This window comes from Crinia signifera, chromosome 1, assembly GCF_055691185.1.
Source record: "Crinia signifera chromosome 1, ASM5569118v1, whole genome shotgun sequence".
NCBI lineage: Eukaryota > Metazoa > Chordata > Amphibia > Anura > Myobatrachidae > Crinia > Crinia signifera.
Window position 1 is genome coordinate 78,747,094 of NC_139217.1, and position 15,005 is coordinate 78,762,098.

The 15,005-nt window shown below is 45.5% G+C and overlaps 1 protein-coding gene across 2 annotated transcripts in view; it reads right to left on the reverse strand.

Annotated features, from left to right (window-relative positions):
* The window catches only part of LOC146050578 (gamma-aminobutyric acid receptor subunit alpha-2-like), a 178,538-nt gene extending 176,362 nt beyond the window's left edge, over positions 1 to 2,176 (reverse strand). The window contains exons 1-2 of one of the 2 annotated variants that reach the window (XM_083167774.1): positions 2,049 to 2,176; positions 660 to 766 (exon numbers count right to left, since the gene is read on the reverse strand). In XM_083167774.1, the coding sequence (XP_083023900.1) occupies positions 660 to 733 (74 nt within the window). In that variant the 5' untranslated portion in view covers positions 734 to 766; positions 2,049 to 2,176. Of the gene's footprint in view, positions 1 to 659; positions 767 to 1,719; positions 1,851 to 2,048 lie in introns of those variants that run through there. The other variant, XM_083167694.1, reaches the window with a different exon arrangement.
* Positions 2,177 to 15,005: the final 12,829 nt, after the last annotated feature.

The following is a 15,005-nucleotide window of genomic DNA, read 5'->3' on the forward strand; positions in this document are numbered from 1 at the left end:
ATCTTGCATGCCCGTATCCACATCCACTTTTTCCCTTTCGTGCAACGCTTTCAATGTTTTAATGCAAAAAAGTCATTATGACAAATGAGCGAAGACCAGTTGTTATCGCTGGCCCACTCTGTCCTGGGTACTTTAGAGCACATTAAGCAGCCTACAATTTGAATTTACTGTATATTGTATACATTCATTTGGGATGTGAGCATAATTCAAAAAGACCAGTACTGACTGTTCTAAACAAATGACATCTGTGGGACCATGCGAACACTCTCCACGACTGTAAGCTCCATCATTTCAATTTAGTGTGACTTTACAAAGGATTCATCTCAATGATCTCTTTGTTGCTAAATGCCATTGTTAGCTATGTGCTAATAAAAACACCACAAAAGTAAAAAACAACCACAATAACTCACCCAGGGGTCTATTTATGTACAAGCTGTACTATCTGAAAATATGTATCGCCATTATGCCATGTACACTGTAGTTTCGCTGGTCCACCATCGCCAGACATAAGTACCGCCATCAGACGCTTTCTGGCACTTGTTAAATTGCGCAGACAACACAGCCCCCATTACAGAGAAAAGGGCTTTCAGTGCTACATAAGTAGATCCCTAAGTGTTGTGAAAGATCCTAGAAGATACACAGTTGTAACATCGGCTCACCTGGATAAGTCCCACATCACCAGGGTGAGGAACAGCACTAGTTTCCTCTTGCAGCATGGCAGCTTGCTCCCCATACTGGCACTTGGGTTAGAATGTACACCCAAAACCTGCAACAGAGGGAGACAGTGTTACAGGTGAGACCTTACAGGGAGACAACAAGACATCCAGCAGCTCTCAGTGTCTGGTCCATTGGCACAAAGTCTGCAGGGACTGTACTGAGCCTAGGCTGTTGCCTGCTACACAACCATGTGCTGCTCTGATACCAGCTCCTCACTGTTCACTGTCCCTCTGTTTTCTGCACATGTTCTGCTCAAATCACAGGCTGCCAGCAGAGAGAAGTGAGGCTGGATGCCTAGAGCAGCACCAGGTATGGATACTAGAATCACGGATGGATACTATGTAGAGTAGAAGCAGCAGAACCAGGGATAGATACTATGTAGAGCATCAGCAGCACCACCATGGATGGATACTATGTAGAGCATCAGCAGCACCAGGGATGATACTATGTAGAGCAGCAGCACCAGGGATGGATACTATGTAGAGCAGCAGCACCAGCGATGGATACTATGTAGAGCAGAAGCAGCAGAACCAGGGATGGATACTATGTGGAGCAGCAGCACCAGGGATGGATACTATGTAAAGCAGCAGCAGCACCAGGGATGGATACTATGTAGAGCAGCAGCACCAGGGATGGATACTATGTAGAGCAGCAGCACCAGGGATGGATACTATGTAGAGCATCAGAAGCACCACCAGGGATGGATACTATGCAGAGTAGCAGCACCAGGGATGGATACTATGCAGAGCATCAGCACCAGGGATGGATACTGTGTAGAGCAGCAGCACCAGGGATGGATACTATGTAGAGCAGCAGGACCAGGGATATATACTATGTAGAGCAGCAGCACTAGGGTCTATTTAGAGCAGTAAAGCACCAGGGATGGATACTATATAAAGCAGATAATATCCGGGCTTCTGAAGGAGCTTGGGCTCAGACAGCCATAAGTTGCGGAGCATCCTCCAGACTGGGCAGGGGAAACACTGGGATGCTGTGTGGTACCTCAAAGAGATGATGCAGCGGGGCAGCCGGTTTGCAGAGGAGGATGCGGTGTGAGAGCCGGGTTGCAGAGGAGGATGCCGGGGCTGCAGCAGGTGCAGATACTGTAGGCTGCAGTCGCCGCCGCTGAGACACAGATCCTTGCTTCTGCTGCTGATGCTGATGAGGGGAGGAGGATCTCCGGCGACGGGGACGAGGAGGAGGAGGACATCGGCGAGGACGCGCCCCAGCAGCAGCAGCACCGTGTGTGTATAGTATACGCCGGGAATGGAATGCATGCACTAGGCACGGCGCCCGGTCCCCCCAGCCACCTCCCGTGTATGTGCTATTACCCAGGCTAGTCGCGTCTTCTACTCTCTGCTCATCCTCAGTATCTATCCAATGCTTCTCCTGCTGCGGATGGGAGCGGGAGGGGGGCGCCTGCGCGGTCTTAGAACCCTGCAGCTGCATCCTTACACTGACTGTGTGTGACTCCTCCAGACAGTGTCATGGTGCCAGCCCGGCACCGCACGCAGATATAGCACATATACACTACAGATCTTACTAGGCATTCACCATTACTCAGCAGCATGGGCTTCCCCCAACTCCACCATAGCAGGACACCCTGTCCTCACCCAACAGCAGGGGACCCTGTCCTCACCCTACAGCAGGGGACCTCGTCCTCACCCCACAGCAGTAGAACCTGTCCTAATCACACACCCGGAGACCCTGTCCTCATCCTACAGCAGGGGACCTCGTCCTCACCCCACAGCAGTAGAACCTGTCCTAATCACACACCAGGAGACCCTGTCCTCCCCCCAAAGCAGGAGACCCTGTCCTCACCCCAAAGCAGGAGACCCTGTCCTCACCCCATAAAAGAAGACCCTGTCCTCACCCCAGAGCACGTTACTCACTTCACAGCACAAGTCCTTGGTTTTGCTGTATCAAACAGTGAAAAAAGTGGAGAAGTGAAGCAGTGAAGAAGTTGCCTATAGCAACCAATCAGTTTTGCGGAAGCATTTATCATGTACAGTCTATAAAATGACAGGTAGATGCTGAAGATCCTGTCCTCATTCTACAGCAGAATATTCTGTCCTCATCCCATAGCAGGAGATCCTGTCCTCACCCCATAGCAGAAGACCATGTCCTCACCCCACAGAAGAAGACCATAGCAGCAGATTATTTCCTCACCCCAAAATACAAGACTGTGTTCCCACATCAGAGTAGAAAACCCTGTCCTCATCCTACACCAGGAGACCCTGTAGACCCAAGGGATTGGGAAAAACAAGAATGGCCCAGACTCCATGCAACAACTTCTGCCACTCTGGAGCTTGCAGTGCGTGTCCAATTCATCACCGTCTTTTGGGGTGTCTCATCAGGGGAAGGGGGATAGTGGTGTATGAGACAGCTGACACCAGGGAGATGGGAGGGAGAGATTACAGCCTCCTTGTATGGTCTGTGGACAGATTAAAAACCATGATGGTCTGGGCCATACCCAGAAAGCTGTAATCTATCCAACCCCATCTCTCCAGTGACAGCTGTCACAGGCACCCTCGGGGATGCACTACAAGCTCAGAGTGGCAGTTTGACACAGGGAGCTGGTGTGGTCCGGCATTCCGAGGTCCAGACTGCAATCCACTGTAGATGAATCTATCCTGACCCTAGAGCTAAATACCCTGCCCCCACCCAACAGCAGAAGACCCTGTCCTTACTTCACAGAAGACCATGTCCTCACCACGCAGAAGATGACCATTTCCTCACCGCACTGCAGCTGAACATGTCCTGACCCTATAGCTGAATACCCTCTCCTCACCCTACAGCTGAAGACCATGTCCTCTCCCCACCGAAGACAATGTCACCAACTCTCAGCAGATGACACTTTTCTCCTCCACAGTGAATGACCCTGTCCTCTCCCCCACAGCAAATTACCCAGTGCTCTCCCCACAGCAGAATACCCTGTCCTCCGCCCACAGCAGAAGACCTTGTCTTCAGCCCACAAAAGAAGGGATTGGGTAAAAACCAGAGCAGTCCAGACTCCATGCAACAACCTCCGCCACTCTGGAGCTTGCAGTGCTTGTCCAAATCCCTCCCCATCTGTGGGGTGTCCCATCAGGGGAAGGGGGTGGCTGTGTATGTGACAGCTGTCCCCATGGAGCTTGGAGGACAATATTACAGCTTCCTTGTATGGTCTGGGGATAGAGTAAAAACCATAACGTACAGACCATACAAGGAGGCTGTAATCTCTCCCTCCCTGGTGATGGCTACTGCAGGCACCCTTGAGGACACACTTCAAGCTCAGAGTAGCAGAGTTTCCCGCAGGGAGCTGGTCCAGTCCGGCGTCCAGGGTCCAGACTGCTTTCTGCTTTTTACATAATTTTTAACAGAAGACCCTGTCCTCACTCCACTGCAGATGAATCTTTTCTGACCTTGCAGCTGAAGACCCTGTCCTCACCACACAGTAGAAGACTCCCCTCCTCACCCGGCAGATTAACCTATCTTGACCATAGAGATGACGACCCTGTCCTCACCTCACAACAGAAGACCATGCCCTCACCCAACAGCAAAAGACCCTGTCCTCGCCCAATACCAGAGGACCTTGCCTGCCTTCAACTGTAGATCTAACCTCACCAAAGAAGACCCTAACCTCATCCCACAGCATATTGGGTATTGCTGTACCCTGTTACTGGAAATACAATCAGTTCTTAGTGTTTACTGCACTAATGCATGGTTCTAATTGCAAACTTTCTGCAAGAAACTGTTCATACAGTTGGCTGCAATTATTCATGTATGTTTCAAGTGAGAATAGAGGACAGTATGCAGCTACCGTACTTGATGACATGCAAAGAAATTCCCAATACTGTACTTTGTGTGGGTGGATGTAGTATCCCTGTGGAACTACACTCCTGGTTTGGGCATGAGTGGGTGGCTGTCGCTTCTGCCCAGAGCTTGTTGTCTTTGATTCAGGCAACTATGTTTTTTTCCTTCCCTTTTGATCATCTGTCTTTTTTGCTTTATTTACTCTGTACACTACACTACACTTTACATCTGTCATCTACTGTATCTATTTATCGCTTCACAAATATGACCCAGAAAGACAACATTCACTGTACACTTTATATATCTCTATCTATCTATATATCTATCTATCTATCTATCTATCTATCTATCTATCTATCTATCTATCTATCTACAAATCTATATACATTTTATTTATGTGTTTATTTTTTATCTATATTTCTAGAGATAAGGTTACAAAAAAATGTTTAGGGGAGCACCGACCAGATCACAGTGACATCACTAACTCTCCTGTTTCCTGTATCAGTGTGCATGTATTGTAGTACATCGGTGCTAGGGCCTCTTTTATTCAACATATTCATTAACGATATTGGGGTGGGTATGCTCAGAAAAGGGTGGGCAAAAAAGAGTGGGCAAAAAATTGGAAAATTAGGTTCAATGTGGATAAATGCAAGGTTATGCATTTTGAGAAACATAACCAGTGTGCTAGTTATATATAAGAAGGGACAGGGGTTTGGTAGGGGTCTGGGGAATGGGGAATGGATCCTCTCTATTAGGTGGCCTGGATGGATGGAATGGGGTCCGCGGCCACTGGAGGTTTTCCAAGAGATGCTTCCTAATGCTTGGTGAACGACAGTGGAGTGGTAGTCTGTCCAAGGGTTGGGACAGTGTCCAGCAAGGCAGAGATGGGGGTGATGGTGGGGTCACCAACACGTTTTGCTGCTTTCCCAAACTGCAGCTTTATCAAGGATACTTTCATAGCCAAGGGACTGGCTTATATACCCAAGTGATTATTACAATGAATTGCACCTGGGTGCTTAGATCATAGATCAATTATTTTATTTTCATGTGCATTTTAATGTATTCTATTTCAATTATTTTTTTTTTTAAATACTGTATACAGTTTGTTTAATAATAATAATAGTAATAATAATAATATATTAAAACAATTTGTAAAGATTATCCAAACTTCCAAACCTAATTTTTAATTAACCATCTCTAGCACTGCCACAGAACTTATGTATAAGAAGGGGTATGGGGACTAGGAGCTCAAATGTAATTATGCCTCTTTACAGAGCATTGATTAGACCACATTTAGAATACGGAGAACAATTCTGGGCCCCGCACTACAAAAAGTACATTGTAGAATAGGAATAAGTCCAAAGAAGAGCAACAAAGCCAATAAAGGGTTGGAGAATTAAAGCTACTGTATGAAGAAAGATTGGACAAATTGGATTATTTACGCTAGAAAAAAGATGCTTAAGGGGGGGGGGGGGGGCATGCTTAACATGTACAAATATATCAGGGGCCAATATAAGGATCTGTCAGGCACCCTTTTTGCTTTGTAGAAGGACTCCGGGACACGTGGGCATGCATTCAGACTAGAGGACAGACGATTTTGTACTTTTTTAAGGTCAGGTTAGTTAAATTGTGGAACTCTCTTCCTGGTGAGGTGGTGTCGGCAGACACAATAAATACATTTAAAATAAGGTTGGATAAATATATCCAGGGGTACAAACAACAATCATAATCTGTCTAAATTAAATCAGAATACACAACTTCTATAAAGGGATGTAGCAAATAGATCATGCACTTGAACCAAAGGTTGAACAAGCCTTTATACAGCGTGAACTACTATGTAATTTTTGGCAAAGTTATTAAGCCTTAACAAGAGATAAATGCGACAGTGATAAAGAGAGATAAACGTCCAGCCAATCAGCTCCTTACTGACTTTTTTCAAACACACCCTGTAACATGGCAGTTAGGAGGTGATTGGTTGGATGTTTATCTCACTTTATCACCCTTGCATTTATCTCTTGTTAAGGCTTAATACATCTGCCCCATGTGACAAAATAGATGATACAGTAGATTTTATTTTTTTTCATGTGTATTCTCCATAAACACTTAAGGTGCCCATACACTGCCTGCGACGTCTCGCAGCAGTGTACGGACACCCGATGGACTGCAAGCCGCCGGGACCTTCCGGCGGAAGGGACACATGCGATCCGTTGTGATGGATCGCATGCGTCACTGCTTAGCGCCCGTCCCAGAACGGGTGGTCGGACGGCCAGCCGGTCCGACCACCAAGTCGGGTCCGATGCACACGGGACCGCGCATCGGACCCGACTACATGTCAGGGAGAGGCGATTTGGTCCGATTTAAGACCAATCGCCTTGATGTATGCCCAGCTTTACAGTATAAAAATAATGTAATGATCATCTCACATTCTTCCCGCAATGATCTTGAAACTTAATAGTCTATAGTAAATTCAGAAGCAATGCACCTACTTAACAAATACTTGGATGCTGACTAAACGCCTCAATGGACAAAAGTTTTTGTTTATGTCTGAAGATATTCTGCATGAGGCCTAATTCAGATCCAAAAAGATTTGAGTCACATAGCACAGAGTATAGATTATCAATACTTTGCCCATGTGCCGTTCCTGTACTGCACATTTGCAGTATGGGTCTCTGACATAAGTTTAATGGTGTTTGGGGGGTGGGGGATGGGCAATGATTGCCTCTGTTTCCCATAACGGAGATGTGTCGTCGCCATTGTGAGAGAGTGCGGAGGCCAGGATCTCCATTAGAGGATGAAGATTTCCTGGCCCCCTGGTTGAACCTGTGTCGGCCAGCTTCTATGACCTCAAGAGTCACTAGGCTGGGTAACATTGCCGCAGATGATCCAATGAGGCATCCTACGATGCAGCTCGAATCACTAATGCAAGCGATAATAAGTTAATTTTTAAACAAATTGAAAAAGAGTAGGTATGTATGTGGACAACATGTCCTCTCTACCAACATGTAAAAAAACCCACAAAAAAACATTTGTACCCAAATATAAATCAATTGCCATATACCTGCTAGTCTCTACAGCAGGGGTGTCCAAACTTCTTGCGATGAGGGCCAGATTTGGTGAAGTGTAAATGTGTGGGGGCCGACCATTCAGCCTGACATTTTTTGAATCATTAATCACATCAGAATGGTCCACCACTCTGCCCCCATTAACTGTATGTCCCCCAGCCTGCCCCTCCTTCACTCTGTCCCCCAGCCTGCCCCCATTCCCTTAATGTCCATCAGTGCCTCCATCATTGTATGTCCCCAAGCCTGACCCTCCTTCACTGTATGAATCCCATTCACTGTATGACCCCCATTCACTATGTACCCTACTCTGCCCCCATTCACTGTATGTCCCCCAGCCTGCCCCTGCTCCCCCTTCTCTGAATGGCCATCACTGCCTCCATTCACTGTATGTCCCCCAGCCTGACCCTCCTTCACTGTATGTCCCCCACTCTGCCCCCTCCCTTCTCTGTATGTTTCCCAGCCCCTTGTGTGAGCCAGAGGAAGGAGAGGCAAAGCAGGCACTGCAAGGACAGGAGATGCTTGGGCTCCTGCTGCCGCCCTCCTCCACTCTGCATATTACGGGAGCAAGCTTCCCCCTTGCTGCCCCCCTCCCCAAACATTGCTGTCACTGTGATTGTGGAGAAAGGTGATATATATATGATTGTAGCAGCAGGGGTAGGACACCAAACACATCTGACTGTGGCGGCCGGCACCTCCTCACTGCAGCTGACAGCAAGGTAAAGGCGCGCTCGCCGGGGCCCCACCTTTAGTGTCCTGTGCTGTGCTTCCCACATCTGATGCTCTGCCCGCTTCCAGCTGGATGCTGCGTGCCGCTTGAAATGACAGCACGGGCCGCATTTGGCCCCGGGCCTGACTTTGGACATGCCTGCTCTACAGTGATGTATGCTAACATTATTATTATTTTATTCAGCAGTGCTTTAAAGAAAGTATCCAGTCATTCACATAAGTCCCTGCCCAATTGAAGCAGACAATCTATATTCCCTATCATTTGCACACATAAACAATAGGGTCCATTTATGTTGACAGCCAATTAGCCTACCAGTGTACTGTGGGAGGAGAATGGAGTAACAGGTCCTCAAGATCAACCAACAGGTTATGTTTTCGAGACCACCAAGCGGGTGCACAGGTGCAGTCATTACTAGCTGTCACAATTTCAAACATGCTGCATTCATTCCTAAGTAACACATTCTACAGATCCACAGGTAGCCTTCGGAAAGATGAACTGTTGGTAGATCTCGAGGACCGGTTTGGTCACCCAGATATAATATAGATGATGCCTTCTTGGATGTGCGGCTTCAGTAATAAAGAAATAGTGGTTATGCTGCTGAACAGAATTCTTCGTCAAGTCAAAAAATGTACAAGCATATGCATTGCTCAACCGAGACTGAGGTTGTTGATAAATCAGACACATTTGTCTATTCAGAAGAGGAAGGTCAAGAGGATCCAGAAACACTAATAAAAAAGTTTGATAAAATAGGCTTACCAGTGAAAAATATTAAAATTAGAGATGTGCAGGTTTGGATTTACTCGGATTTACCCGGAAGTCAAAACTGTATCTTATTGGCTATCGGCTGTCACATGATTTGTAGTCAAAACATGTGACAGCCGATAGCCAATGACTAAATCCGGGTATATCCAAGTAAATCCGAATCTGCACATCTCTAATTAGAATGGACAAATATGGTTTGCTGCTGGCTCAATGGCTTCTCCCAGCCCCAACTGCACCATCATTCCTACCACAAAGTACAAACTTTGACAACGTGTTCAGGACCTGATTCTGGTTCACTCGTAAAAGCAAATTCTTTCTCTTAATGGACAAAACCATGTGCACTGCAGGTGGGGCAGATGTAACATGTGCAGAGTTAGATTTTGGTGGGGTATCAAACTGATATCTATATTGCAGTGTAAAAATAAAGCTGCCAGTATTTACTTTGCACAGAAACAAAATAACTCACCCAAATCTAACTCTCTCTGCACATGTTACATCTGCCCCACCTGCATTGCACATGGTTTTGTCCATTAGAGAGAGAATTTGCTTTTGCGAGTGAACCAGAATTAGCATTTTTCTCTAAAATGCGTTTTTATTTTCATCACTTATAGGTTCTAGCTAATAAAGCGATTCATGAAAGTTTTTTTTAAATGTATCTATTAAATCCTCCTTTGTTAACTAGATATCTCCTGCAAGTTCATTGGAACTGTAGTATTACTGGATTTCTTCCATCCTCTCAAGAGATTGGAGAGGCGCCTTCCTGGTTTAGTATCTCATTTATTAAACTAGTAACTTCATTTAGAATCTATTGCAAGTCTGTCATACTGTTTTTTCAAACTGAGCTTTAACCTTATTCCCAAGGGAAGGAGCAGACATATATTTTTTGATGGCTACCGTCAAATTTTCTTTGTGCCTTTTAGTATGCACTGTAACAGTAATCTTACTGTGCTGTTTGACAAAAGAAAAGATTTCACCTCTTATCTCTGCCTATGCTGCTTGTCAAACAGTACTAAAATATTATTCTCTTATTCCCGAGGGTTCATAATGTATGTTTGCCATGCAGTCGTTTTCCTAATTTAAAGGTAATTAGAGAAGTAAGCTGGGAACCTCCATTGGTTGCATGTGTCCTCTGCTTAGAGAAAGAGAGGGCTGCCTAGGCATGAGGGAATATAAGAGTCTGTGCAGTTTGGGATGGTATGACAAAAGCTAGAAATCAGAGTGTCACTTACCCATAGAGGTGCAGTGTAGATGGGGTAGCCAATCAGGTGTAGAAGGGGTGGCAGCTTAGGTGGAGGTACATAAGAGGTAGTCAGGTGATCCATCTTCCTCTTGAGTCTGGATTCCCACCCTCCCTCCCTTGTGCTAACCTACCACCTGGCCTTTCGGCCTTCACCCAAATTTGGCTCTCATTAATTAAATCTTAATTGGCGGGAGGGCGCTCTCGATCAGCAGTCCAGTTTGAAGTACAGGAGGTCACTGTGAGGTATTGCCACCCTCTGCCAGGAAGGCTGGTGAGTCCTGCCCCCGAGGGCAGGACACTTTTAGAACTGTCCTCACCATGCCCTAGGAGGGGCGACAAGACAGTCACAGCGCAGGCTGGCTTTGAATTCAATGGGGGCGGTTCATCGCCCTGGTTACAAGTTGGGGCGTTTTAGTCGCCGCCATTGTTAACGTTTTATGACTGGCTGGTCTCCAAGCGCTCTCCAGGCCATCCCTTTTCAATAGGGTCATACCACAATAAATACCCTTGACCTTTTAAACTTATGCAGTGGTTGTCCGTGTCGTTATTTCAGGTCACGTGTCCGTGTGAGTTATTTCAGGTCATGTGTCTGTGTGATTTACTTCTAAGGGTAATCAAGGTTTAAGTTGAAAGAAAAGGTTCATCACAATAATGCAGTAGACGCCTTATGGATTTTGTAACCAAAATGAATGGGTCTCAATTGTCATCTCAACAATTTTGAACATTAAAGTGTTGGCAGATCATCAACTCATAATTAACTCATGAGAGTATTAAATGTATTTCAGATAGACTTGTATCTAGCAGATGTGTGACTCTAGTGATATAGTGTAAGCTCTTTGAGATTCAGTATAATTGGTGAGTTTCTTCAACTCAACCTAACACTTGATCACAGATTTCTCTCCTAAGAATTGTATCTCGTATTGGCGCCCAGTTATTATGGATCGCACGATCTCACCGTCCAGGATCACATTGTAATATGCGATCCTAATAGCCGAATGTATCTCACCTCCGGCGGCAGGGACAGGCGTTTCCCTGTGTTCTGCTTAAGCGGGTGCCAAGGGTCTGTGCATGTGCATATAGCGCTGAACCCCTGCTGACCGCACTGCCCTGCCATCTCAGAATGGTGGTAGCCCCGGGACCCCAATGTGATGCTGCCTGGTGTTGATACATTGGGCAGCATTGCATCCTCCATTGAAACCTATGGGGGAAGTAGCTGATGGGGGGAGGGGGATGCAGCAGGGAAAGGGGATGGCAGCAAAGATTGGAGATTCCTGCTGTGGTCCCTTTGTCTTACTGTACATTCGGGAGATTCTTAATATTTTCAGCTACTATTGGGAGCATATATTTAACAGTAAATGGTCCCCTTTGTGGTGTGTATTTCTTTGTTTAGTTTTTGTCCAAGTTTATGTCTGTTTTTTCACTTTCACAATTACCCTATATTAATTTGGTATTGATATGTATTGTACTTCATGTGTGGCATTACATACTGCAAAGGCAGCCCCTGGAGGCTTGGGCCAGCGCATGCGCAGTGGGAGGGGGGGGCACATTGAGGCAGCCCCCCTCCTCCAAAACAGTAAGAGCCGCTACTGCCTGTCCCTGTACTCAGACAGCTGTTTTCTTTTTTACGGTTTTGACTACATATGCTCCTGCAGGTAGATGAGTAGTCACCGGTGTGGGAGAAAAGCATGGATCTTCTTTTGCATTTTGAGGACATCATTACATTATCAGTTCTTAGTAAACGAGAAGCACCATGCAGGCTATGAATTTGCATATTGGCTGGAAAGAAGGGCTGATGATGGAGGATGGAGACAGATGCATAGGCCAGACTGGGCAGATGTACTAGATGTGTGCAGCTTGGTCAGGGCAATACACCTTACACTCAAGATCTTTATTCTCCTGCTGTTTTTTCAATGATTTTTTCCATCTGACGAAGATCAGCCATGTTCAGCCCAAAGGAACTGACTGCCAGATCAATTCTTTGAGCAGAGGTCAGACAGTCAGGCTGCAGGATCACCCTTCTCGTGACCTGCCAAGCCATGGATTGCCCAGCACCTTACTTATACTACTATGTAGCATAAGAGGAGTGATTAGACCAAGTGTGTCTCCATCAGCACAGCGTTGCCATTAGACTGACATGTCTTATATTTTCACCTCCACTTACTTCTTTCTATTGTTCATAATGGCTATTGTTTCAGTAAATGCTCTGTACAGAAAGAACAAAGCATTGTACCCTGGGGAAAGAAGACTTATTAATGCCCCCTTCCAGGTTGAAGCTACATTTACATAGAGAGGGAGGTAGGACAGGGAAGTGGACACTGATCATCCCTGAAGAACAGATATTGCAGTACTACTCTTGGCCATTGCGTGCCAATGAGGCTCACTTAACTTCTGCCCAATGCAGGCCACCCCAGACCGCCGCTGCCGAGGTCCATGTCACCGCCAGGTGCCATTGTCTTTCTCCTCCAGTCATGCCGCACGGGTGACACATATGTGTCTGCCAAATGATGGGTATATTTAAAAACAAATCAATATTACTTGTATTTAGTATTCTGTTGCAATACTTAAAAAAAAGTCTTCTCTTTTTGAGCTGTAAGGTGTGTAATTGTGAATATCCGAACCGTCAGAATCCTGGCCATTTTTTGTCTGTTACGACAATAATTGACAGTCAATATTCAATGTACCGACTGTTGAGTTTCGGAAAGTATGCAAATTGTCGAAAACGGGTATGAATGGTCGAAAAACGTGTGTGGTCCATTTTCTGTACCCCCCTGTTTTTATGATCTGTCCAATTGTCATGAAGACAAAAGATATTGTTTTTGGAATAAAGAGAATTTTTCTACTTTTATAAAAAACACCTGGCTAGGAGTATTATTATAATATTCCAAGTGGACTCTTTTACGGCTAATCACATTCATCATCTCTCCCTGGGTATACGTCTTCTCACCGGACCCCATGGTGATTATCACAGGAAATATAAGATTAAAGAAACCGTTATGAGAGTCCTAAGGCTTACTTAACCGTAAGTCGGGTACGCAATATATCCTTTCATCTCCTCTCTTATGAGAAGAAACTCCCTGGTATGCCTTGCTTCTTCTGTTTCACATGGTGAAGATCTTTGGTTCCTATAGATAAAGACACCTTTATGCACTTAAAACAACACTTTATAGTGTGAGTTGGGGTACGCTCTCTGTACACACCTTCTTCTTTTTTAAGAAGATCATCACTATTACCCACAAGATTGAATGATAATTTACACATTGTATATGTATTTTACTTTTATTTATGTCGATTGGATGAAAATCCCCACAATTTATTGAGTGGACAGAGGACTTCCAACAAAAGAACCTGCTACGGGCCTGTTCGTCATCTGAAATACCGTGAGTGGGGTACGCCCATCCTGTCTTCACACTTTTATAATTTTTTTCACAAAGATACCTTTATAGGTGTACCCCCACCGTGCATCTGGTGAGTGAGGTACGCCCACAAAAAAGGAGAAAACTTTGTCCTGTGCCTTGGATACACTTGTTCTAAGAAACTAGACAAAGAACACACACTAATAAAGATATTTTGTTTATTTGTTTATTCATATTCACGTACACGGGAGAACGAAAGGTTGACACAAAGAATCAGAGAGTCCTTAAAGATAACGCTACGTGCTTGTACCCCTCCGCCAATACCGTGAGTGGGGTACGCCCATATTATCTTTATTTGTGCACAACCACCCTGAATCTGAATGAGAAACAGCACATAACAGTTGGTTTTTTTCTTGTTGTGGTTCCTTTCCATATCGCATCGAGTGTGAATATTGAAGAGAGTAACAAGTCCAAGAGGAATATCGCCGTTCGATAGCCTCACCATCTACCCTTGCGCCTTAGAAGTCTGGAATCCCAAATCTTTTGTACTGTATGATCCTGTGTATTGCTATTGGGTGATAGCTGTGGGTTAGTACAGACTCAGGGCTGCAACTAGCGCCAATAGGTAGCCAGTTGCTATAATCCCCTTTCAGATGCATAGGCCAGACTGGGCAGATGTACTAGATGTGTGCAGCTTGGTCAGGGCAATACACCTCCCACTCAAGATCTTTATTCTCCTGCTGTTTTTTCAATGATTTTTTCCATCTGACGAAGATCAGCCATGTTCAGCCCAAAGGAACTGACTGCCAGATCAATTCTTTGAGCAGAGGTCAGACATTCAGGCTGCAGGATCACCCTTCTCGTGACCTGCCAAGCCATGGATTGCCCAGCACCTTACTTATACTACTATGTAGCATAAGAGGAGTGATTAGACCAAGTGTGTCTCCATCAGCACAGCGTTGCCATTAGACTGACATGTCTTATATTTTCACCTCCACTTACTTCTTTCTATTGTTCATAATGGCTATTGTTTCAGTAAATGTTCTGTACAGAAAGAACAAAGCATTGTACCCTGGGGAAAGAAGACTTATTAATGCCCCCTTCCAGGTTGAAGCTGCATTTACATAGAGAGGGAGGTAGGACAGGGAAGTGGACACTGATCATCCCTGAAGAACAGATATTGCAGTACTACTCTTGGCCATTGCGTGCCAATTAGGCTCACTTAACTTCTGCCCAATGCAGGCCACCCCAGACCGCCGCTGCCGAGGTCCATGTCACCGCCAGGTGCCATTGTCTTTCTCCTCCAGTCATGCCGCACGGGTGACACATATGTGTCTGCCAAATGATGG